At 47.7% G+C, this 23,370-nt stretch overlaps 1 protein-coding gene across 3 annotated transcripts; it reads left to right on the top strand.

The window, feature by feature from the left end:
• Positions 1–15: 15 nt before the first annotated feature.
• DRC10 (dynein regulatory complex subunit 10) lies at positions 16–22,700 on the top strand. 3 transcript variants are annotated; one of them, XM_036123712.2, is made up of 6 exons: positions 24–99; positions 13,231–13,296; positions 14,973–15,774; positions 18,364–18,597; positions 20,415–20,486; positions 22,202–22,700. In XM_036123712.2, coding segments are annotated over exons 2-6 (1,434 nt in total). In that variant the 5' UTR covers positions 24–99; positions 13,231–13,294; the 3' UTR covers positions 22,526–22,700. The 3 variants fall into 3 exon arrangements, with proteins under 3 accessions (XP_035979606.2, XP_035979605.2, XP_077917066.1); XM_078060940.1 differs by having other exon boundaries at positions 43–99; positions 13,231–13,308; XM_036123713.2 differs by lacking the exon at positions 13,231–13,296 and having other exon boundaries at positions 16–99.
• The last annotated feature ends 670 nt before the right edge of the window (positions 22,701–23,370 follow it).

Consider the following 23,370-nt stretch of genomic DNA (forward strand, 5'->3'; position numbering starts at 1 on the left):
GTCAGGTGCCGAGTTCCTCCTTCAGTGATTGGCGGGTAACCTAGCAACGCAGGCACCGCGGAGGGAACTGCGCTGAGAAACCTGGAGCCCTCGAAGCAGGTGAGTTGACCAGGTGGGGAATGGCCGGGAATGAGAGGGAGATGTGGAATGGGGTCCAGCCCGCTATGCTTTGGCTGCCCGAAGAATCAGCAGCCCTCACCATGATCCTGTTCGTGCTCCAGACAGTGCCCTCCAGCCCCTGCCTCATTCCAGACCTTCCTCTCCACTGCCTGCCAGGATTCCTGGACATCTTTCTGTGTCCCTGCCTATATTCTGCCCCTCTGCGTACCACTTCGCATCCCCGCTTCTTCATCCTTAAAGCGTGGATGAAACCAGTCAAGTGGAGTCACATCCTGGTTAGCTAATTTCAAGTCAAACATAGGTGATGGGGATGAAAGGGTAGTTTATAAATTCCCTACCATTCCACCCAACGGCCATGCATGCATTCCAAGGCGAGCATGCAACGAAAGGCATCTTACTTGCGTGAGTGTTCAGATTAGGTCATTTTGATTATACCAATTTTTGCCTTTTGTGCTAACAACTTTAGAACTTAACTCCCATTCTTGGCCTTAAAATGTGATTTCGTTGTACATTCAGAATGTTTGTTGTAAGGATTAAATGGGGTGAGGCAACGAAAAGCTTGGCATGGAGCTGAGCTCAGTAAATACTGGCAATTCTTTTTCTTCCTAAAGCACATTTGTCCTTGACTCTTCCTGCTTAAAATAGATGGGGGGGGGGTCATCTGGTTCCATACCTTAAATATTCATATATTCAACAAGTATTCACTGAGTGCCTACTACCAGGTGTTGGGGTAAAGTGATCAAAAACAACCAAAAAACCCCTCATTTTTCCACTCATGGAGCTTGTCTAATGTGCGAGGTAGTCATTAATCTAGTAATATACAGATAAATGTATAATTATGCCTGCGGAGATTCATTTCCAGAATGATGCAGCATGGAGGTCAACAAATCCTTTCCCCAAAAAGCAACTCAAGTCCATCAATGGATGAATGGATAAACATTTTGTGGTATACACACAATGGAGTTAGATTCAGCCTTTAAAAGGAATGAAATTCTGATAAAGGTTACTAGAATGGACCATGAAGACATAATGCTAGGTAAATATAAGCCAGTCACAAAAGGACAAATATGTATGATTACACTTATATAAGATACCTAGAATAGCCAAATTCATAGAGACAGAAAGTAGAATAGTGGAACGAAATGGTGATACACATTACAAAATGGATGAACCTCAAAAATATTAGGCTAAGTCAGGGTTTCTCAACCTTGGCACCTTTTGGGTTGGATAATTCTCTGTTGTAGGGGGCCATGCTGTGCAGAGCAGGATGTTTAGTGTTATCCCCAGCCTCTACTCCCTCCCAGCTGTGACAACCAAATATATCTCCAAATTATTGTCAAATGTCTCCTGGAGGCCAGAGTCACCCCTGCTTAAAAATTACTGTGCTAAGCCCAAAGTCAGATGCAAAAGATTACGTGCTATCTGATTCCATTTATGTGATTTTATTTATATGATATATCCAGAAAAGTTAAAGTTGGGAATGGAAATTGCTTGCCAATTAGCTCACGGGAATTTTGGGGAGTGACAGAAATTTTGTGGTGATGTGGCATAACTTAGCATTTACCAAAAAAGTCATTGAGTTGTACACTTACAATGGACAAATTTTATGGTATGTAAATTATGCCTCAATAGAGCTGTAAAAAGAAAAAAATTACACCCGTGATCAGTACCGTACAGAAAAGGTGCAGAGGGTTTCCGGAGATTATAGTGCACTTTTTTTTCCAGTCTGGGGAGAGACTGCCATTGAGCTGAGACTCGAAGGTTGAGAATTAGCTAATCTAGGGGTTGAGAACTGGTTTGGCAAAAGGAACATGGCGTATGACGATCCTGGTGCTTTGAACACTTTAGAGACCAGTGTGGCTGCAGTACTGAGAGTGAGGGCAGGACATCAGGTAGGCTGAAGCCAATGAGAAGGAATGTCATCAAAAGAATGAAGGGGCTTCATCCTTCTCACTTTGCATGTCCCCTGCCCGCACCATGGCTTTAGTCACCATCTGTGCGGTGACAGCTCTCACCTTTCTGGGTCTTTCTGGGTCTTTCTTGAAATCTATTCCAGGTACCCAACCACTCCTGCACATCTCATAGATGTCCCACTCCGGTGGCTGCACTCTATACATCTTTAGTGCCTTGGTGTGAATTAGGAAGAGGTGCTCCTTCCAGGCACACACAGCCCCACAGTTTTCAAGGCTTGGCAAATAGATAGCAAGTTCTACCAACAATAAATACCCAAACCCTCAACTCCTGCTTCTCTTCCAGTGTTCACCCTTTGGGTAAACACCAAAACAATCCATCCAGACACCTGAACCAGCACACTAGACATCATCCCTCACTTCCTTCTCCTCTGTCCCCCATGTCCAGTCCTTCACCTCATCACATTGATTTTGCCTTCTCGATGTTTCTGGAGCCCATCCACTGCTTTGTCTCTCCTTGAGGCCACCCTCGTCTGTTCCCTGGACATTGCGACAGCCTTCCAAACCTGATCCTCTTGTCATGTTGCGCCTGCCAACCCTTTTACCACAATTTCCCAGGTTGTAGGTCTGGTCTTGTCAGTCACTCCCTGTTTAAAACTCCTACCACCTCCTACCCAAGCCTTCTCCTCTTGAGCAAGGAGGGAAGCTGTTGTGGCCGGATTTTATTTTTTTTTTAGATTTGTTTATTTATTTGAGAGAGAGCGAGTATGAGCAGGAGGGGCAGAAGGAGAGGGAGAGAGAATCTCAAGCAGACTCCATGGCTGATCACCGAGCCCAACTCGGGGCTTGATCTCCCAAACCTGAGATCACGACCTCAAGAGTGAGACCAAAACCAAGAGTCAGACGCTTAACCGACTGAGCCACCCAGGCGCCCCGTGGCTGGATTTCCTAACCAATCAAATCAGGATGACTTTCTTATTCCCTGGGCCCCCCGTAAGGTGGTCAAGAGGAAGTGAGAATAGAATCAGGGCCGGATAGCCAGGCCAGGCCAGGACAAAAGGCAAAGTAGTGACAATGGCAGGAAAAGCAAGCATGAGAAGGGGTGAGGTCTGAGGTCACTGTTCATGCCTCCTCTCAATATACACAAGTAGTTAGTAGAAGGCAAGAATCCACCCCATTATTCCCTTTCCCAGACTCCACCCTCCTCCCAGAAAGCCCCAAACAGCCTTAGATTGGAAGCAGTGATAACAGGCGATAGAGTCCCAGCATCAACCTCCCTGCCTCCAGGCTGGACAGGCTACCCAGGGCATCCCAGACAGAACTCTGCCCCAGCTCTGAGCAAGGCATCCCTCAGGAACATTCTAGGTATATGTGGTCAGACTTAAATGCCATGGCTTTAGCTTGGGTTTTCACTCCGTTTATGGTGAAAAATTCGATGAAAGTGGCAAGTCTTCTCTGCTCAAGTGCTAAATTCTCCCCCACACTTTTTCCCTAGGAGACAAGTGCTCAGGGCAATGAGGCACCACCTGATTTACGCCTCAACATATAATAATTATCACTCCCCTTTGAAGAGGGCTTTTAACTCTCAAAAGGGCTTTCCCATCTAGTAAATCAGCCCTCCTCCACCCTTTTGATGTGGCTAGGACAAGTGTTGTATCCCCCAGATGCCAGAGAGATAAGGGGCTTGCTCAGACTTATTCCAAGAGCCCCAGCAGGGGAGAGTCATGCCCCTGGGTCTCCTAACACCCGGCTTATGAACCTGATCTTGACTCTGTAACTGATGGTAGCTTCAGATGGCACAGAACTCAGCTTGTCAAACAGAGCTGAGCTAGCCAGGCACAAGCCTTCCTTTGAACCTGGTTAGAGCACTGGACTTAGGGTGGGGAAGCCAGGAGTTTTATAGAGGAGCAAGGCCATTGTGGTCTAGACCAGTGACTCTCCACCAGGGGCATCCCCCGATCCACCACCCCCACGCCACAGGGACATTTGGCAATGTCTGGGGACATTTTGTCTCCAACTGATCAGAACTGGTGGTGGGAGAAATGTGCTATTGGCATCGAATGGGTAGACATCAGGGATGCTACTAAACATCCCGGAGCACACAGGAGGGCCCCAAGACAAAGAATCATCTGACCTAACGTGTCAATAGTGTGGAGCTTGAGAAACCCTGTCCTGACTGATATTTTCTTTTTCTCCTTTTTTTTTTTAAAGTTTTATTTATTTAAGTAACCTCTACACCCAATGTGGGACTCAAACTCAGAACCCTGAGATCAAGAGTTGCATGCTCCTCCTACTGAGCTGGCTAGGTGCCCCTGGACTGATATTTTCATACAAGGCAAATGATACATGCACACACGCACACACACCTACACACACACACCTACCTTTCCCTTCAGGCCCTAGTTAGTGGAACTGAAGGCAAACGTGATTGCAAATCAAGATCATTTGAAACACAGAGCATCGGGGGAAAAGTATCTTTGACCTTAGCTTTCAAATAATAGCAGCAGGTTATACTCTATGACCAATCAAAATGCCTTTAACATGGGGGCTTTCAAACACATTGTTGTTGTTGCTGTTTTTAAAGATTTTATTTATTTATTTGACAGAGAGATAGAGAGAGAGAGCACAAGGAGGCAGAGTGGCAGGCAGAGGGAGAGGGAGAAGCAGGCTCTCCGCTGAGCAGGGAGCCGGACGTGGGGCTCTATCCCAGGACCCCAGGATCATGACCTGAGCTGAAGGCAGCTGCTTAACCGACTGAGCCACCCAGGCGCCCCAAAACACATTGTTTTTTTAACCACAAACCAGACAAAGAAATACATTTTCCTTCTCGACCCAGCACACGCGTGTTTAATTACACATGAATACTTACTACATGCAATGCGCTCTAATATTTTCTATTCTATTTCATTTGTTTTGAACGCCAGTCCCAATGGGTGAATTGATTTCCCCATTCACTAAGGGGTCACAGTCCTTGGTTTAAAAAAAGACACTTCTTCAACGTAATCAAACAGTCAGGAAAAGCCTGTGTTTTGCATTTGATAAGATGATGATTTAAATATTTTTCTTAAGTGGGGGAAGTTTATTTTAGAAGACTCTAAATGCACCACCAGGAAATTCTTCCTTCTGTCTCAACCACAGAGATACTACCCACAGTTGGATTTAACCAGAAATAAACACTCCTGAAGCTACACTGTAAGCAAAAAAGGAATTAAAAATCATGGTGACTTTTGTAAGGAGGAGGAGGCCGGAAAAGGAGACGCTTAAGGGGCTCCAGCCCTCCTCCATCACCAGCAGAAAAACGAAAATAATGTACGAACCAGTCAAATTAAAAACAAATAGTAAAAAAAGAGTCAAAATTGGTTCCATTTTGGCTCTTTATAAACCCTTCTGCACACAAAAAAAGTATATATTGAGGAAAAATACATCTCCTATTTTAAGAAGTGTTCAAATGTTAATCCTCAATTATATTATTTTTGAAGTCATAATAAAAGTCATAAAGGCTAAACACTATTGAGCCAGGATTTTATTTCATACTCATGACAGTTCTCTTGAGCATGGGTTCCATCACTGTCCCCATTTTACAGATGAGGAAGCCAAAGCTTACAGAGGTTGATTGACTTGCCTAATGCCACATAGTGAGGATTGAACTCCAAATTTGCCTGACACGAGAACCCACAAACTTAATCACGGTGCAGTAGGCTCATGTTTTTCTTTTCTACTTCAGAGATGAAGGCCCAGAAGGTCAAGTGAATTTGCCCAGGGCTATAGCTGTGGCCAGTGTCCAGTAGAGGGTGTTCATTAGAACCAGAAGTTTAGAAATCTGTCCCCAGGAACACATTCCCTCCCAGGCTCCGTCACTATTCAGTGTCTTCTGTCTCCAAAGCACGGGGTCACGTTGGAGCCCACAGCCATGGAGTCATAACTGCAGATGAGATTCCTTCTGTTAATACTTCCAGGGTTCACTGCTACAGCTCCCGCCTGGGAATCTTTTGCAAACCAAATGTAACCGACAAAACATAGGTTCTCAAAAAGGACAAGAGAGGATTGGGTAATAGTTCAAAAGTGGTAATAGGAAAAAAAAAAACTATAAAAAAGAAAAACAAATTAGATTTAAATCTTTTTGTTTAAAAATTCCAAGCCCTGAGTACAGAGATGGGAAACAGGCCAAATCTTGGCCCATAGTTTTCATTGTTAAAACATGACACTATGTTCTGGTTGAAATAAGCCGACACCTCCGTGTGAGGAAATGGGCCTATTGTTAAAGCTGGATTTGCTATCTCTTCATTTATTCAACAGTGATTTGTTGACCGCCTACTATGCCATTGTGGTTTGGGATAACAGTCTCTGTCATGGATTTTCTACCCTTTTCCAGCCCCTCTCTCCATTCTAGACATAGAAAGCTCAGATAAAGCATACAGAGTTCTTCTGAAGAAAGCTATTTTCATGGTTCCAGAGTAGTGGGATCTTCTGAGGCTAAAAGGAAAATTCCTCCTGCTTCAAAGGCAAAGCCTCTGCCTATTAACCCAGCAAGTAGGTGGTGAAATCAGAACTAAGTGACCAGGAATCCCTTAGCCATCAAAGACTTCTTTGAGTCCTGAGCATGACCTCAGGGAGTGAAGCAGGGAACGTTAGGTTAGGTTAGTGTTAGTGTTAGGTTAGTGTTAGTGTTAGGTCCTGAGGGCCTGGGGTGGGTGGGAATTGTATATCTCAGAAACGTGACAGCTGTCAAAAGTACATGAAACAGCTATGCAAATTGTGGAATCCACAACATGGTTTTATTCAATCTGCAATCATGCCAGAATTGCAAGTTTTCCACTAGGGTAGAAAATAAAAACAAAGACCATGAGCTCCATCTCTTGTGAAAACATCTCTTTGCCATCTCTACCTCTAACCATATTTCCCACCCTAAACCATTCTTTCTTAGCTCTCTCACAGCTACCCTGCAAGCAGCCCTTTTTTGTCTAATCATGGGAAGTACCAAGACTGGGGCTAGGAAGGCAAAAAAAAATCTCCATCGAAGCTAGGAATCACTGAGGAAATACTTAGTTGTCTAGGAATCCATGTACTATGAACTTGTCTAGGAATATATGTACTACTAAGGCTGGTATCAGAGAGGATGTGGTTCGTTCACTTTTTTATTTCAACAATACCTGGTTTAGGAAGAAAGATACACACATGGCACTCATGCTATTTACATTGATTCTGGTGACGAGAAGCCTTTGCTGAAGACCCCTTTCAGGTCTCTTTGAATTCTAATTATGTCAATGAGAAAGTCTCAGTTTGGTGTTAATAAGTCTTTTGTATATTAGCCTTATATCCTGCAACTTTGCTGTAATTGTGTAATTCCAGAAGTGTGTATATTGATTCTTTGGGATTTTCTACATAAATAATCATGTCATCTGTGAATAAAGATAGTTTTATCTCTTCCTTCCTAATCTGTATTACATTTTACTTCCTTTTCTTGTCTTGTTGCATGAGCTAGGACTTCCAATATGATGTTAAACAGGAAGGATAAGAGGGTACATTCTTGTCTTGTTCCTGATCTTAGGGAATAAACTTCTAGTTTCTCACAATTAAGTATGATGCTAGCTGTAGGGTTTTTGTAGATGTTCTTTATCAAGTTGAGGTAATTCCACTATATTCCTCATTTGCTGAGAAGTTTGTTGTTGTTGTTTTTGCTGTGTTGTTTTTTTTTAAGGCATGAACGGTGTTGGAGTTTGTCAAATGCTTCTTTGCATCTGTTGATATGATATGATTTTCCTTTTTGTTGATGTGATGGATTACACTAATTGATTTTTGAATATTGAACCAGCCTTGCAGACATGGAAGAAATCCCACTTGGTCATGAGATATAATTCTTTTTATACCTTGTTGGATTCAATTTGTGAATATTATGTTGAGGATTTTTGTGTCTATGTTTGTGAGAAATATTGGTCTGTATCTTTCCTTTCTTATAGTGTATTTGCCTATTTTGGTATTAGAGTAATGCTAGCCTCATAGAATCTGTTAGGAAATATTCCTTATGCTTCTATTTTCTGGAAGAAATGTTAGAGAATTGGTGTAATTTCTTCCTCAAATGTCTGGTAGAATTCGCCAGTGAAATCTTCTAGACCTGGAGTTTTCTGTTTGGGGAAGTTATTAATTATTGATCAATTTCTTTAATATATAAAGATTATCTACTTCTTCTTGTGAGAGTTTTGGTAGATTGTATGTTCAAAGAATTGGTCCATTTCATCTAGGTTATCAAATGTATGGCCATAGAGTAGTTCATTATATTCCTTTATTATCATTTTAACATCCATGGGATCAGTAGTGATGGGCCCTCTTTCCTTCTTGACATTAGTCATTTATCTCTTCTCCCTTTTTGTTAGTATGTCTATAATATCTCTCTACCACTTGCTAATCTTGCTTTTCAACAATAGAGATCTGGGCTCACACTCATCATCCCTGGGCAATAGCATCCAGCTAGAGTAAAATATCAGGCTGTAGACATTATTACCTTTTATATAAGGAAAATGATATAGATTTTTCCAGTTACAGTGGAGATACTTTTTAATGAAAAGTACTTAAGAATGAAAGTATACTTCAGGAAAAAAAAAGTTGAGTTGATAAGAGTACAGCTTGGTCTATAGACTTGGCAGAAATCCCAAAGGTGGCATGCTAGTGAGAGATATGGACAACCCTGAATTAGAACTAACCCTCATGAAGCCTTCTTTCCTGACCCAGAACCCATGTTCTGCTTCATACATGGCAGCCTCATGCTGCCCAACGATCCCTGTGTTGTGATCAGTTGTGAGGTGTGTCTCGGTAATTAGTTTATAATAGTCTCCAAAGTATGTAAATGATTGACTCAAAAACATAAAAGTCAATGAGAGATGATTCAAGGCTTACCCTAAAATAATTCAGCCATTCACTCACTTGCATTCTGATAAGCTCTCTTGAGCTAGGTGAGAGGGATGGGGTGACGGCTCTGTTGTTGCAAACTGTGTCTAATCCTGGGTATACCCACGGGAATGTGACACCAGCAGGAACACTACCGGTGGAGGTATACATATATATAAAATGACAAATATGAAAATTCATATTTGTAGTCGCTAAGTAGATTGAATGCTATAGGAACTGAATCTTGAACACGTCTGTCCTCTGGGTCTCTGCTTGACAGGATTCATTGAAACTGGACCAGCAAAGAATCACTGTGCCTGGTCCACTATAAAAGTCGATCCCAAAATGATGAGACCAGACAGAACAGCAGTTATAGGGACTGCCTGGGCTGAGACCCCACCTTGGCCACTTAGGAGCTGTAAACTCATGAAAGCATCTAAACTCCCCCTGCCTGCCTCTCTTTCTTTGTCTGTAAAAAGAGCTAATAAAAGCACCTACCTCATAAGGTTGTTGTAAGGAATGAAGGAGTTAATTCCCGCAAAGCATTTAGAACAGCATTTGGCATGGAGTTAGTTCTCAAGAGTTAGCTAATATTAAAATGGCATTCTTTAAAATGAGATTCCCCCCAAAATAAAATGAAATAAAATGAGATCCCCCCCCCACACACACACTCCAGTTTTGTTTAACCCCCTCTGACTATTCCATGTACCATTGTTGGATTTGTGGGGTATTTGCAAGGGTTGGATTTTCTTCCTCTTTTTCTCCCAAAGGAAAAAAATATAATTTCGCTCAAACCTTTTTTTTTTTTCAAAATGTTCTGAGAGTGAAAGTGATAAAATATCCAACAAGCCCATTTGAATGAAGACGAGGTATAATTTGCATGATAAAGATATATTTCCATTTATAAAGTTCATCAGCAGAATTAATGACAAATAAAGGGAAGATCCAATTAAAGTTCCCCATCCATTAACAGTCTTGCTTCACTCTCAGGGCAGGGATTTTAAAAGGAGAGGCTTAAGTTGGAAATGATTTAAATATTAAGGTTGGTGGCATTAAAAAGGACATGAAACGATCATATTAGGATTCAAGGAACAGAGATTCTCCAGTGATTTTTGTCCTCAGAGTCAGATGCATTTCCCTCGATCCTCGTTCCACTGGCTTTTTCGTGTTCACCCAAATAAGCTGTCAAAAACTGATGGGCGTCATCATAATCAAAGAAAACAAGTTTGCCCTTTAAAGCAAAAGAGGTAATTTGGCTGAAAGCAAATTGGAAACATTTCATATAACATTGCATTCCCAGCCGCAATCTCTGAAGAATTCAGGCGTTTTGATTTATGCCTGAGAGCTTTGGGGGACAATGGGGAGAAATGCATTCGAGAAACACTTGGTTCAAGTTCATCCTGTGGTCACGGGGCAAAGGTCCTTCGTCCTCCCTGAGAGGAGCTGAGGAAGCTCCCGGCTGTCCCAAAAAACGTTATCTTCAGGAAAAGCCTTAAGGGAATTCATGAGATTGACTTGGGAGCAGAAAGGGGGTGGGAAACAAAGAGATGCAAGATAATGGCCCTCCTCGACTCAGTTGTCAGCTCCCAGAGGATTCTGACTTTGGGACCCATTTTGCCTGGCCAAGGAACCAAGAAGCATCCTTAGCATCTGATCTGACTGCCTTTCTTCCTGGCTTGTAGTCACTTGAGATGTTCCTCTGATTCCCACTCTTCTCTCCTTTTGCTCTGGTTTGGAGAACTGAATATCTCTTGTGGCTTCAGATATCAGCAACTTTTCCCTTGCATTTATGTCTTCATCCCCAAGCCCCCCGGAACCCCCTGGATCTGGATCGTTCATTGTCAGATGCCTAGACTATTCTCAGCTAGGGTTCTTTGATTGCAAGCCACAGACACTGTGGCTAAAGCAAAATGGTGAAGGAAAGCTGAAGAACGGGCCACAGAAAGGACAGCACCCAAGGAAATTTCTGGGGGTCCTGGTGCAGGATCTTTAGGAACCCCCCCACTTGGCGTGACCCGGCTCCCACCATCTCCCACCCACGTGTGACTCTTCAGGATTCCCATCCTTTTCTGATTGCAGTCCCACCAGGACTGCACACAGTGGGAGAGAGGATGAGCTCCCCAACGGAAAACTGGGGCGCTATCACCTGACAGAGAGGACATCGGTCCCGGGGAGGCAGAGACACCCTTGTCCACTGTCTACACCAGTGACAGGAGCGAGAACTAAATGAGCTTTGTCCTCCCTTCCAAACCTCTGCCCCCAATTTTCCTAGTTTCTCAAGGGCCCCATCTTTCTCTCCCAGGCCCACAAATATAAAACGGTCTCACTCATTAAGTCCTGATGACTCCTTCAAAACATTTCTGGCATCCACAGACAGAATGTGACAATGAAGGGTGCCTGGGTGGCTCAGTCAGTTAAGTGTCTGCCTTCGGCTCAGGTCATGATCCCAGGGTCCTGGGATCGAGCCCCGCATCGGGGTCCCTGCTCGGCGGGAAGCCTGCTTCTCCCTCTCCCACTCCCCCTGCTTGTGTTCCCTCTCTCGCTGTCTCTCTCTGTCAAATAAATAAATAAAATCTTTAAAAAAAAAAAAAAAGAATGTGACCATGAGAACGGCACAGGTAGCCCGTCCGTGCCAGCCCCACACCTCTCCCCAAGACGAGGTGGAGGTGTTCTTTTTCAGAGCTGGGTATGTAGCAGTGATCAAAATAGATAAAGCCCCTACCTTCATTGGAGCTCACTTTTTAGAGGAGGGGAAAAGGCAGACAGTACACAAACAGGCCCATTTAGAAACGTCAGATGGTGATACTTAACTGAGAGAAAAATAAACAGGATAAGGGGATAAGGGCAGGGAGGAGGAGAGGGTTTATATTTTAGGAAGAAAATCAGGAAAGCACTCACTATCACCCTGAGATTTGAGCAGAGAAGGAAGTGAGTGAGGGAAAAAGCTTTGCAGTTATTTAGAGGAATGTTCCAGACCTGGGGCTGGGGGGCTGGGGGTAGTGGTGTGCAGACAGCAAGCGCAAAGGCATATTCAAGGAACAGCAAAAAGGTCGGTATGAGGACAGAAGAGCGAGTGGTCGCAGCGGCCAGATGATGGAGGGCCTTCCTGTCACTATAAGGACTTTGGCTTTTATCCTGAGTGAGATGGGGAGCTGTTGGAGTGGTGGTGTGCTGGTAAACATTCAACAACCAGCCTGGAGGGGAGGGGTGCTGATTTGTAGTATTTGCCAATTTCCATGGTATAATACTTCCACCATGGCTGATTTCAAGCTACTGAAGGCTTCACAACCAGCTCACAAATACCCTGAAATTGTAACAATCAGCTCTGGGGAGCTGGATTTGGAGCAGAGGAGTGAAAGGATCTGACATTTTAAAAGTCTCCCTCTGGCTGCTTTGATGAGACGAGACTGTGGGGCAGGTGGGCAGAAGCAGGGTGAGCAGTAAAGAGGTTATCGCGGTCATCTGGGTAAGGGATGATGGACCCTCGGAAGGTCCAGTGGCTCAATGACATCAGGGACAGCATTCCTGCAATTCTCTTAACCTTTTCTTCTCATTGACAAAGTGGCTGCCACTTCTCCAGCACTAAAACCCAAGTTCAGGGAATGGAGGTAAAGCCAATAATGTCTGTCTTTTGTATTGGGAAGAAATAAGGTCTCCCAGAAGCCCCTAGAAAACTTCTCAATTTTGTTGGCTCTAACAGTGTCTGTAGCCACTCCTAACTCTAAAAGAGGTTGAGAAGTTGAGCATTGAGTATTTCCAGCCACTACAGTATAGGGAAGAGGGAAGGAGATTGGGATGAGGATGGTGCCTGCAAAAAAGGGGTGTGGCCTTATAAGAACCTACTACAAGAATTTGACCAAGTCTGGAAGCCAGAGAATGAGGAAGGGACACCTGAACTGAGCTCTGAGTACAAAGAATTAACTTAGCAAGGATGAGGGGGAAGAGTGTCTCAAGAAGAAAAAACAGCATGCACAAAGGCCCTGAGGTGGAAGGTTTATAATATCCCAACTTACCTACCTGCCACCAACCCTTTCCCTATAAATCATCCACTATGACTGTTCTTTCTCAAAAATCTGATTTTATCCTGTTACTTGTTTCCTGAAATCAAAATGGATCCCAATTTCCTACAAGGTAAACTCCAAAGTCCCCAGTGTGCTGTTGAAGGCTGGTCATGACCTCAACCTATTCTGTGAATACAGCTTCATGCCCTTCTTCCTATAGCTGTTGAACCTTCATGTGTGCATGTTTCACATTTCAAACTAGGTTATAAACTCTGGGAGAACAGGAACCATACCTTGCATCTCTTTTCTATCCCCAGGGTCTCAATAAATGCCGGAGTAGATGACTGCGGGGATGATCCTTGTTGCAGGGATCAGGAGCAGATGTAAGCAGACCAGTTAAGAAGCTCTTTATTCATCCAAGTGAGAGATTATAAGGCCCTCACTCAGTGGCAGAGAGGCTGCCAAGAACAGAAGGACTGGGAGCTGTCAAGGAGAGAACACTGGGAGAACAGGGGCTGGGAAGTGGGGGGTAAGGAGAGTCGGGGGGGGCACTCAGGTTTCCGGCTCAAGCAACTAGGGTGGCAGCATTGCCAATCATCAGGACGAGGGATAAAGGAGCAGGGTGAGGGATGGGGACATGGTGGGGTCCCTCTTAAACATGGTACATTGGGAGGCCCAGCCAGTCCTGGGCAGGTACATCCGGATCTCCAGCCAAGCCCAGACACTCAGACGACGAAATCACCGAGTCCTGGACTTGGGATCTCAGTTTCCCTGGGCTAATCATGCTAGTTATTATTTATTGAGTACTCACAATGTCCAGGCCCTGTGCCAGAAACTTCCCATTGAATCATAGGATCCCGGTTTTATGGCCGAGGAAGCCCAGGCTTAGGGGGATTAGACAGCCAGCCCCAGGTCCCCCAGCAAGGGTCTGAACCCAACTGGGGCTACTGCAAACCTAGTACTCAGCTGTCGTGCCATGCGGACAACGTCATAGAATGATCTCTGATTTGCTGCCATACATTTTTCTGAGCGTTTTTAATTTTAAATAAGCCTTTTATTTTGTAATAATTGTAGATTTACAGAAAAGTTGCAAAGATAGTTCAGGATTCCCAAATGCCCTTCATTCAGCTCCCACAATGTTAACATCTTAAATAGCCATGACGTGTCCGTCACAAGCAAGAAATTAACATTAGTACAATGCTGCGAACTACGCTATCAGCTTGGTTTGGATTTTACGTTGTCCTACTAGTGTTCATCTTCCGTTCCAGGATCCAATCCAGGATACGACATCGCGTTTAGTGAAACAGGTTTTAAAAATTATGTTTCCAAGTCCTTGTTCATCCCCACCCTGATGTTTGCCATCCACACTTAAAAACCAGTGTGGAGGTGCTGTGCTGGTCCTCGTCCCATTTGCTCCCAGCGGCATCGTTTGCTCTGCCTCAGGCTGCTGACACCCGCAGGCTGCAGTGGCCCTTCCTCCTTGGGAGCTGTAGCTCCTCCTGGACAGGAAATAGCTGTGGTTCCAACTTCCCCCAGGGTGACCCTTGTCCCCAAGCTCGCCACCACCTCCTTCTGTGGTGGCCTCCTGCACTGACACTGGCTGGGTGGCTTTTCCCCTTCCCTGGTTAGCCTCTCAACTCTTTCCATCACCCATGTAACTCGGTTTCTGTATTTAGATGCTTTAAAAAAAAAAAAAAGTCCACTAGCATTGACTTTTATTCATTCCTATGAAGTCACCTGAAATGATATCTGTTGCATTTAAATGCTCATTACTGTAAAGGGCTGAACAAATCCATTTCAGTGGGTACTTAATATCGTCCATAGTTAAGTCACTTCAACAGAATGGTGTTCCCTGCCTGACCCCTCTCCACTTGGTCCTCCCACCCTTGCGGCCCGATGCTGTCACAAAGCTAGAAACTGCTTTCGGTGAGAGGTTCTGTGTACTCGCTGCAGGGCACCTGGGATGAACTCTCAGCGTCGACCGTGTGTGGCTGCCGTGGCCACATCAGCCACATCCTCGCAGCACGGCTCGACTAACCACTCACTCCTTCCTTTGCAGGGTCGCCAGAGACAATAACAGCCGGAGACTGGTGCAGCCTAGGGCGTACGGAGGCAAGGAGACGGCTCAGAAAATGGCTCTAGATGTCCTCGGTGTGGCCCCTCTCTACCAGGGCCCCGACATCAACAGAATGAGGCTGACAGCAGAGCCATCCAGGAAGCCAGCCTCCCTGCTAAAACCCTTGGTCCCCTCTAAGTCCAAACTCACCACCATTGAGACCAAGAGGGTCATGTCCGTACTGGACGAGACCATCCACAAGGTGGAGTTGGTGACCCTGCTGTCCTATGTGAGTGCCAATTATGAGACTCTGGAGGGCATGCTGGGGGAGGACATCATGAAGGCTGTGAGAGAGCACGAGAAGGTCTGCCACAGCCTCCTGGACAGTGTCATTTACCTGCAGGATAAAGAAAGGCGACTGCAGGAGGAAGAAGAGTTCGAGGAGGAAGGGTGGTTCAGAGACCGCTTCCTCTCCATGGAACTGCAGAAATCCCACCTCCTGCCCCTTATGCAACAGATCAAAGAATCCACCAAGGACATCCTGAGACTCTTGCTCAATAACCCACAGGTGGCGAGGCTCTTGCAGATGCACACCCTGAGCAGAAGTGCTGAAGCCCAGAATTTCATTGACTGCCTGATAGAACTGCGGGGTTTCCTGTTCGAGAGGCTACTCACTAGTCCCGTGGAAGCTAGAGACAAGACTCAGTTCATACAGGATATCAATAGACGGAACAGGAGGAACCAAGAAATCATTGAGACTCTTGAAAATGAATTGGCGGCGAGCATGAAGAGCAGGGACACAGAGGTATGGCTTTATGGCAATGGTTAGGTTATGGAAGGAGCCGCACGGAGGAGCCAGACCTTTTGGCAGTTGGGTTTTTTTCCTCAGTGATTGAAATGCCTGCTGTCATTCATTCACTCAACAAATATTGTTGTGAGCACTTGCCAGGTACCAGGTCTTATGCCTGAGTCCCCATGGCCCCCGCCTCATGCGAGGTAGGTCTTAAAGAGCTGATTTAATTACAGTTTTGAGAAGTACAACGAAGGGTAAGCATAGAGTGCTAGAAGACAGTGTCACAAGAGAACTGAGCTTAGACCCAAAGGGTCAGAGACGTCAAAGCCAACACATGAAGAATGAAAGGGAGTGAGGAAGGCAAGAGAAGTCGGCAGGAACCTGCCAGGCCAGCAGCAGGCAAACTTTTTCTACAGAGGGCTGGATAGTAAATACTTATAGGCCTTGCCAGCAGATCACATCATGCCTTTTAGGCCTGATCAAAGAATGTCATCTCTGTCTTGAGGACGAGGGGCAGATGGGACAGGTGGAAGCTCTAGAAGAATTTTTAAGAAGGGAAATGATAACATGATCCCAACCTAATAACCAGTTGGGCCACAAGACTATGTATTATGCTTTATGTACATTTTCTCCCTAAGGCCTTACAAAGTCCCTGTGAGGTGGTGTCTAAGTATAGGTCTGGCTGCCGAGAAAGAGACCCAAAATAATAGTGGCTTAGTCAAGATGGAAATGTATTTCTCTCTAGTAGAAAAGCTGGAGCGGGCACGGAAACCCTGCCTCGTGAAATTGTCGGGGGTCCAGGGTCCTTCTGTCTGACCTTTCTGCTGTGTCCCCCACAGGACTTCTAACTGTGGACCCAGAAGCCCCCCATCATGTCACCACTGGTCCAGCCAGCAGGTGGAAGAAAGAGGAGAGGGCCCTGATCCTTGCCGGTGGAAGTAGCCCACCGCACAGTTCTTAGCCATACCCAGTGGCTAGGGATTCTGGGAAAGATGGTCTCTCCCTGGGGCCACGTTCCCAGAGAAGCATTCTGCTCCCCAGCCTTTCCAGGGGGGATGGATCCTGAGGGGCAGCCAGCCAGAGCTGCCTCGGACACTTCCACCTTCATGCCCCCCATGATGCACAGAGCTCGAGGCCCTCCGAAGCTACATGCCGCCCTCCCTCCCCCACGCACTGGCTCAGGCCACCCCCCCTTCCTTATGTTCTCACTGACTTTGTCCTTTCAGACATTCATCAGAGTTTGCTGATAAATGTTTATGTAATTATTTGATGATTTGATGTGGGTCTGGTATCCTCATAAGAGGACAATGACCTTGTCTCTTTTGGCCCCCTGTCATGTCCCCAGTGAGCCTGGCACAAAACAGGGGCATAGAAACGATTTTCTTTCTTTTTCTTTTTCTTTTTTTTTAAGACTTTATTTATTTGAAAGAGAGAGAGAGAGAGAGATTGAGAGTAGAGCAGACTCCTTGCTGAGCAGGGAGGCCGATGTGGGACTCGATTCCAGGACTCTGGGATCAGGACCTGAGCCGAAGGCAGATGCTTAACCGACTGAGCCCGCCCAGGCGCACCTGAAAACTATTTTCTGAGTGGAGAGGTGACAGGCTCTTGGGTGCTCAATCAGGGGAGACCACTCGCAGGTTAGAAGGGTGCCAGTGAGGGACCGGGAGAGGGGCCCCAAGTGGCTTTGTTGGTCCCATTCGGGTGGTGGAAACAGCTCTAGCATTCAAGTTGGACAGACCTGGGGTCAAATTCCATTTTTCCAGGTGGGCAGATTTTATCATGTGCCTTGGATCTCAGTGTAAAACGAGGGGGTGACACCAATTAGGCTGCTGTGGGGTCAAGAAAAGCCCTGACTGCTGAAAATACGGCCTGCTCTAGAACCCAACACCTAGAGCCTGAAGCCTTGCCCACAGGATAGGCTTGTCCCAGAGGCACCTCCCGCCCCGCGCAGCCTGCATGCAGGAAGCGAGCTCAGAGCCCCGCGGCCCAGCCCAAGGCGGCTGGCATGAGCCAGCCTCAGCACTGATGTGCTCAGAGGGAGACTCTAGGGCTTCGGAGCAGCCTTTGGAGCTTATTTACAAAACGGCCCCATCCTCCACCCCCGTTCCTGTTTTAGAACCAACTGAGGGCAGGGGACAAGTCAGGCCCTCGGGCATCCGTGGGTGGCAATCCCCCCAGTTTGCGTATCTCCTACTTTCACGAATGACGCCAGGTGCCTGCCGAGCACTTCCGTTCTGTGCCCCGGGCAGGAGCGCCGCCACTGACCCAGACCCGCCCGGCAGGCTCTCGCCTGTGCCCATCACTCCAGCCAGGAAGCAGAGGGGGGCGGCCAAGAACATGGGCTCTGAATCAGACAGATGTGGCCTCGAGTCCCTGCTCAGCTGTACAGCCCCAGACGGATGACTCAGCCCCCTTGAGCCTCAGTTTCCTTGTCTGTAAGCAGGCCGTCTCTGTCCCCCCGGGGTGTGACGGGTAGGAATCTGCGAGGTAATAAGGCAGGTCGCCTGCTCGGCCCTACGGGAGTGGGCAGGAATGCCGGTTCTCCTGGGATTATCGGGCATCCAGGAGGGAGTAACGGAGCCTCTCGTCTTCCCGGCCCAGGTGGAGAAAGAGAACTTTGTGATCCAAGAACTGAAAAACCACCTGCACCAGGTGCTCAAGCTCTCGGAGAACAGCCTTCTTCGAACCAAGCAGGAGGCCGAGAAGCAGCAGAAGGCCGACTTCCGGGCCTCACAGGCCAGGGTGGCCAAGATCCAGCAGGAGTTACTGATGCTGAGGTCCCAATACCACAACCTGGTTGTGGAAAACCGGGAGGCAGAGCAGGCGCTGAGGAAGGTGCCCAGGATGGCAGGGAGCAGGGGGGCAGGGGGAGGACAAGGGAGGCCCCAGGGCAGGGGAGGGGCGGAGAGACTGGCTCATCCTGCAGCATATTGGCTGTGTGACCTTGGGCAAGTTCCTTAACTACTCTGAGCCAACCACCACTCGCAGCGGCCCCCCCCCCCCCCCCCCGGGCCAGGGGTGATAATACCCACCTTGTTGCGCAAAGGACGTGCAGGTGCTCATACACCTCTGGCGAATTTCATAATGCCCTCCAGCGCAGTTTTGCCATCTTTAAGACGAAAGCGATCAGATTGGGCTAACGGGTTGTTAGGAGAATTATGAGACTCAATAGGAAGTGTTCAGTAAATGTCATCTCTTCTTTTTTTATTGTTACGTTAATCACCATACATTACATCATTAGTTTTTGATGTAGTGTTCCATGATTCATTGTTTGTGCGTAACACCCAGTGCTCCATGCAGAACGTGCGCTCTTTAATACCCATCACCAGGCTAACCCATCCTCCCACCCCCCTCCCCTCCAGAACCCTCAGTTTGTTTTTCAGTCCATCATCTGTCATGGTTCGTCTCCCCCTCCGATTTCTCCCCCTTCATTCTTCCCCTCCTGCTATCTTCTTCTTTTTTCTTATCTTCTTTTGTCTCACCATCTCCACTGAGCCCCCGCGCGCACACACCCAGCTTGCTTCCAGATCTCTTTCCTCGCAAAGGGCACCTTCTCTAATCCTTGTTCCCAGTTCTCATTTAGTGTCACGGCTCTTGAGCACCTGGGGGAAGCCATGGGCCTCTCCTCCTTAAGAAGGCACAGATGCACCTACACACAACTGGTGGATGATTCTTGGGGACACAGGCCCCCTGAAGCCAGCCTGTCCATGGTGTCCAAGGGAAGAGCTCTTGCTCTGTAGGATTAGGGAGCTGGTTTCTTTCTTTCTTTTTCATTGAGGTGAAATTCATGTAATATAAAATTAATCATTGTAAAGAGAACAATTTGGTGGCATTTGGTACATTCACGGTGTTGTACAACCCCCACCTCTGGATAGTTCCAGAACATTTCCATCCCCCCAGATAAAAACCTGGACCCATTAGCAGCCACTCCCCATTCCCCCTTCCCCTGCCCCTGGCAACCGCCAATCTGCTTTCTGTCTCTATGGATTTGCCTGTTCTGGACTCTTCATGTAAATGGAATCCACAATATGTGGTCTTTTGTGTCTGGTTTCTTTCACTTAGCATCATGTTTTCAAGGTTCATCCACATGAGCATTTATCAATTCTTCATTCCTTTCTATGGCTGAGTAACATTCCATGGTATGTATGGGAGCTGATCTTTTACAAACAAATTAGATTATGTCCCTTTCCTACATCTCAATCCATCCAATGGCTTCCCCTCTCTGTTACACTAGGATCTGAACTCCTTCTGCTGCTGACACTTCCTTCCACGACACAGGTTCTCACTCTGACCTCCATGGGACCCCGCTCCTCCTCAGCCACTCCATTCCGGGCACACTGGCTCAATGTCTATTCTTAAACACCACAAGCCTGTTCCTACCTCAGGGCCTTTGCACTTGCTACTCCCTCTGCCTAGAATGTTCTGGAGTCAGACCTCTGACTTCCAATTCTAGGCTCTACCACTTGTTAGCTCTGTGATCTTGGGCAAATGAGTTAGCACATTTGATCCTCAGTTTCCTCATCTGTGAAATGGAGGAGAACCTACCTTGTGTAGATTCGGTGGGCAAGGCATTAACCCTGGTGTAGAGCAAGCTTGGTGCAGTTTACTATTCATATTAATCCATCAAACACTGACTCATTGAATTTTTTTAGAAGAAATATAAAGTGGAGACGGAAATCGAGAACTGGATCCAGAAGTATGATATGGAGATGGGTGAGAAGCAGGTATTTGTGCTGCAATCAGTTTCTCAGGTGCATTGCCCATGATCCTCTAGGAATGGTCCATAGTCTGTGCCAAGCTCTGGGCCTCCCCAGACAGGCTTCCCTGCCCCCTTCCTTAGGCCCCAGGTTTGTCTGGCCTGGGGCAGTGAAGGGAGAGATGGAAAAGGAAGGAGCCCGAAGCTGGAAGCTACTAAGTGCTTGTCGCTAGGCCCAACGATCTTGGCTCCATCTAGTGTCCACATCCCATACTCTCGGTCCCTTCCGCGCTCAGCTCCTGACAGCCGCACAGCCGGGGCTCCCTCCCCGCAGACTCAGGATGAACTTGCCTCCCCTACTTCACTCAGTCACCCAGAAAGTTTCCACTGTGGGCCTGAACTGTGCCACGTGCTGGGATAGCGCAGTGAAGATGGTCCCCATTATCACCTGGAGGCTCTACTCTAGTGTCACCTGTCAGCTGGGGGACCTGAAGCAAGGGGCTTGACCTTTCCGAGCCTGCTTCCGCCTGTGATCACCAGAGGCAGTAAGGAGCGTGCTGGGACCATGACGGGGATGCGGTGAGGCAGCTTTGTCACAAATGCTTGCACCCAGCACGGGATCTGGCCTGGAGGAAGTGCTGAGGGAATGGTGGCCTGGAAAACGGGGCGCCTTCAAGCCCACCCCGCCGCCCCACAGCTTTGTGACAACACTGGGGCCCATGGTCCCGGCTTCAGGGCCGGGAAGGTTTGGCAAGCACTGGGGATGACATCAGCCTCTGAGTGGTCCCAAGTCAGGGGAAGGGCAAGTCGGGGTCTTGCTGTCTCTGATCATGAGTGCCAGGGAGGAGGGACTTCAGAGGCCGTGCTCTTGTTTCTCTGGACCCAATGAGGGTGGTGGGTTCCTCGTCAGCAGAGACCGAGTCTACTCAGCTGTTTGCTTCTGGCAGATGCTTGGTAAGTGAGTGGAAGGGAGAGAGGGAGATAGGTGTAAATTGCAGCAGGGGGCAATAGTTGGACATAAGGAAGAACTTGTTACTCAGTCACCTGAGGAAGTTCCACTCTGTGTATCTTTGTGAGACACACAGCTTTAGTGACAGGAGCTGCATTTTTTTTTTTAAAGATTTATTTATTTATTTGAGAAAGAGAGAGAGCGTGAGTGAGGGGAGGGGCAGAGGGAGAGGGAGAGAGAGAATCCCAAGCAGACTCTCCGCTGAGCGCAGAGCCTGACGCGGGGCTCGATCTCACGACCCTGAGATCATGACCTGAGCTGAAATCAAGAGTTGGACGCTTAACCGACTGAGCCACCAGGCGCCCCCGAGCTTGCATGTTTCTGTCCCCACTATATGTCTGGCACCACATCCAGCACATTGTGTCCACCCCATCATTTCATCCTGTAGAAAGCTCCCACCCACTTCCTGGGTTTGGAATCGTCCCCATGTCTGAGAGGACAAATGAAGCCCCATCAGGGCACAGCCAAGCTGGGATGCGAAACCCAGTCTGCCCAACCCACCGGCCTGGGTTCTCTCCTTCTTCCTGAGATGATTTTAGTCAGGTCCCACCTCAAGTGGGGATGGACCACATCACCTCTCCTGTTCTCATCCGGGCCTCGGATGCAGAAAGGCTTAGTGCAGATGGCGCTGTTGGGGCGGAAGCCCCTTTGGGATGGGGTGAGGGCGCATGCGGGGGAGGGTGGCAGGTGGCGCCCTATGCTTGGTGATCCCCACCCCCTGACCCTCATCCCAGGAAGAGTACGAGGAGCTTGACATCATCCATAAGGAGGAGAAGGTCCAGCTGCAGGAGCTGAAGCAGAAGCACAACGTACTAGTGGAGGAGTTCTCCCAGATCCAGGCCGAGCGGGAGGTCAATGCCAAGAAGAGAACAGAGGCTGAGCAGGAGATGCTGCGCATGGTGCGGGCTGCCACAGTCATCCAGGCTTTGTGGAAGGGCTACCTGGTCCGCTCCATGCTCAGGTCCAGGAAGAAGAAGCGGAGCAAGAGCAAAGGGAGGGTCAAGGAGAAGGTCAAGGGGAAGGGCAAGGGCAAGGCCAAGGCCAAGGCCAAGAAATGAGTCCCCCCCTGGGGGACCTGCTCCTGGCCTGTGCCACCGCACCGCTCACTTCCCAGAGAGCAGGCCAGGAGGCCACAAGGAGGGGGAGCCTTGCCATTCCTGGCTTGAACGGTTTTTCAAAGTTAAAAGCCATTTTAAACCACATCCTATAAATAAACGTCACTTTACCAGCGCAGTTGACTGTTTGTGTCACCGTACATGCCGATGCCTTTCCCATGGGGAGAGCACGCAGGCCTGTCAGCACAGAGCTATTCCTTCCTTCCTTTAGCCTCAGCGGGAAGCCAGACCGCGGGCCGCAGCCTTCTTGGCCCCAGACTCCGGGCCGTGGCTGCAGTGGACATACCAGCCACCGGGGCAGCGGGCTGTGCTCACAGCTGCCTGCAGGAGGTTGGGGGGGGGGCGGGGGGGCGGGGGGGCACAGGGCGGGCAGGCAGAGAACTCCAGGAGGATCAGGTTTTCAGGTCAGGGGCTGTCCTAGAGAAATCCAGCCTTCTGCTTTTTTGGGAAACATCTCATCCAGATACCCCGGGGTCCGCCCGTCTTCGAGAGCCGAGCGGCAGACACTTTTAGATGGCAGACACTGCAGCTTGCCCCACTCCCCACCACTCCCAGCTGCCTTCCAAACACACGGCCTGTGCCAGTTGCCCCAGTACCATCACACTTGGGCTGTTGCCCTCTTTAGTGTACTCAGGAGGAGAGGCATTTCTGGTTCGTCTATTATAACAGGGTGAGGAGATAAAGGCAGAGGAGAGCTGGGTGTCTCCGGTGAAACCAAGGAGGAAACTAATTCTCTGTGAAATTCTAGTTTAAACATCCTACATATGTACAAAGTGTTTGTGCCAAGA

This window comes from Halichoerus grypus, chromosome 13 (genome assembly GCF_964656455.1).
Source record: "Halichoerus grypus chromosome 13, mHalGry1.hap1.1, whole genome shotgun sequence".
Taxonomy (NCBI): domain Eukaryota; kingdom Metazoa; phylum Chordata; class Mammalia; order Carnivora; family Phocidae; genus Halichoerus; species Halichoerus grypus.

Excerpts from the sequence above, each read along its gene's own strand:
- DRC10 (XM_036123712.2), top strand. Across the intron at positions 15,775-18,363 it reads TGAAGAGCAGGGACACAGAG|GTGGAGAAAGAGAACTTTGT; the intron begins GTATGGCTTTAT and ends TTCCCGGCCCAG. Across the intron at positions 20,487-22,201 it reads TGGAGATGGGTGAGAAGCAG|GAAGAGTACGAGGAGCTTGA; the intron begins GTATTTGTGCTG and ends CCCTCATCCCAG.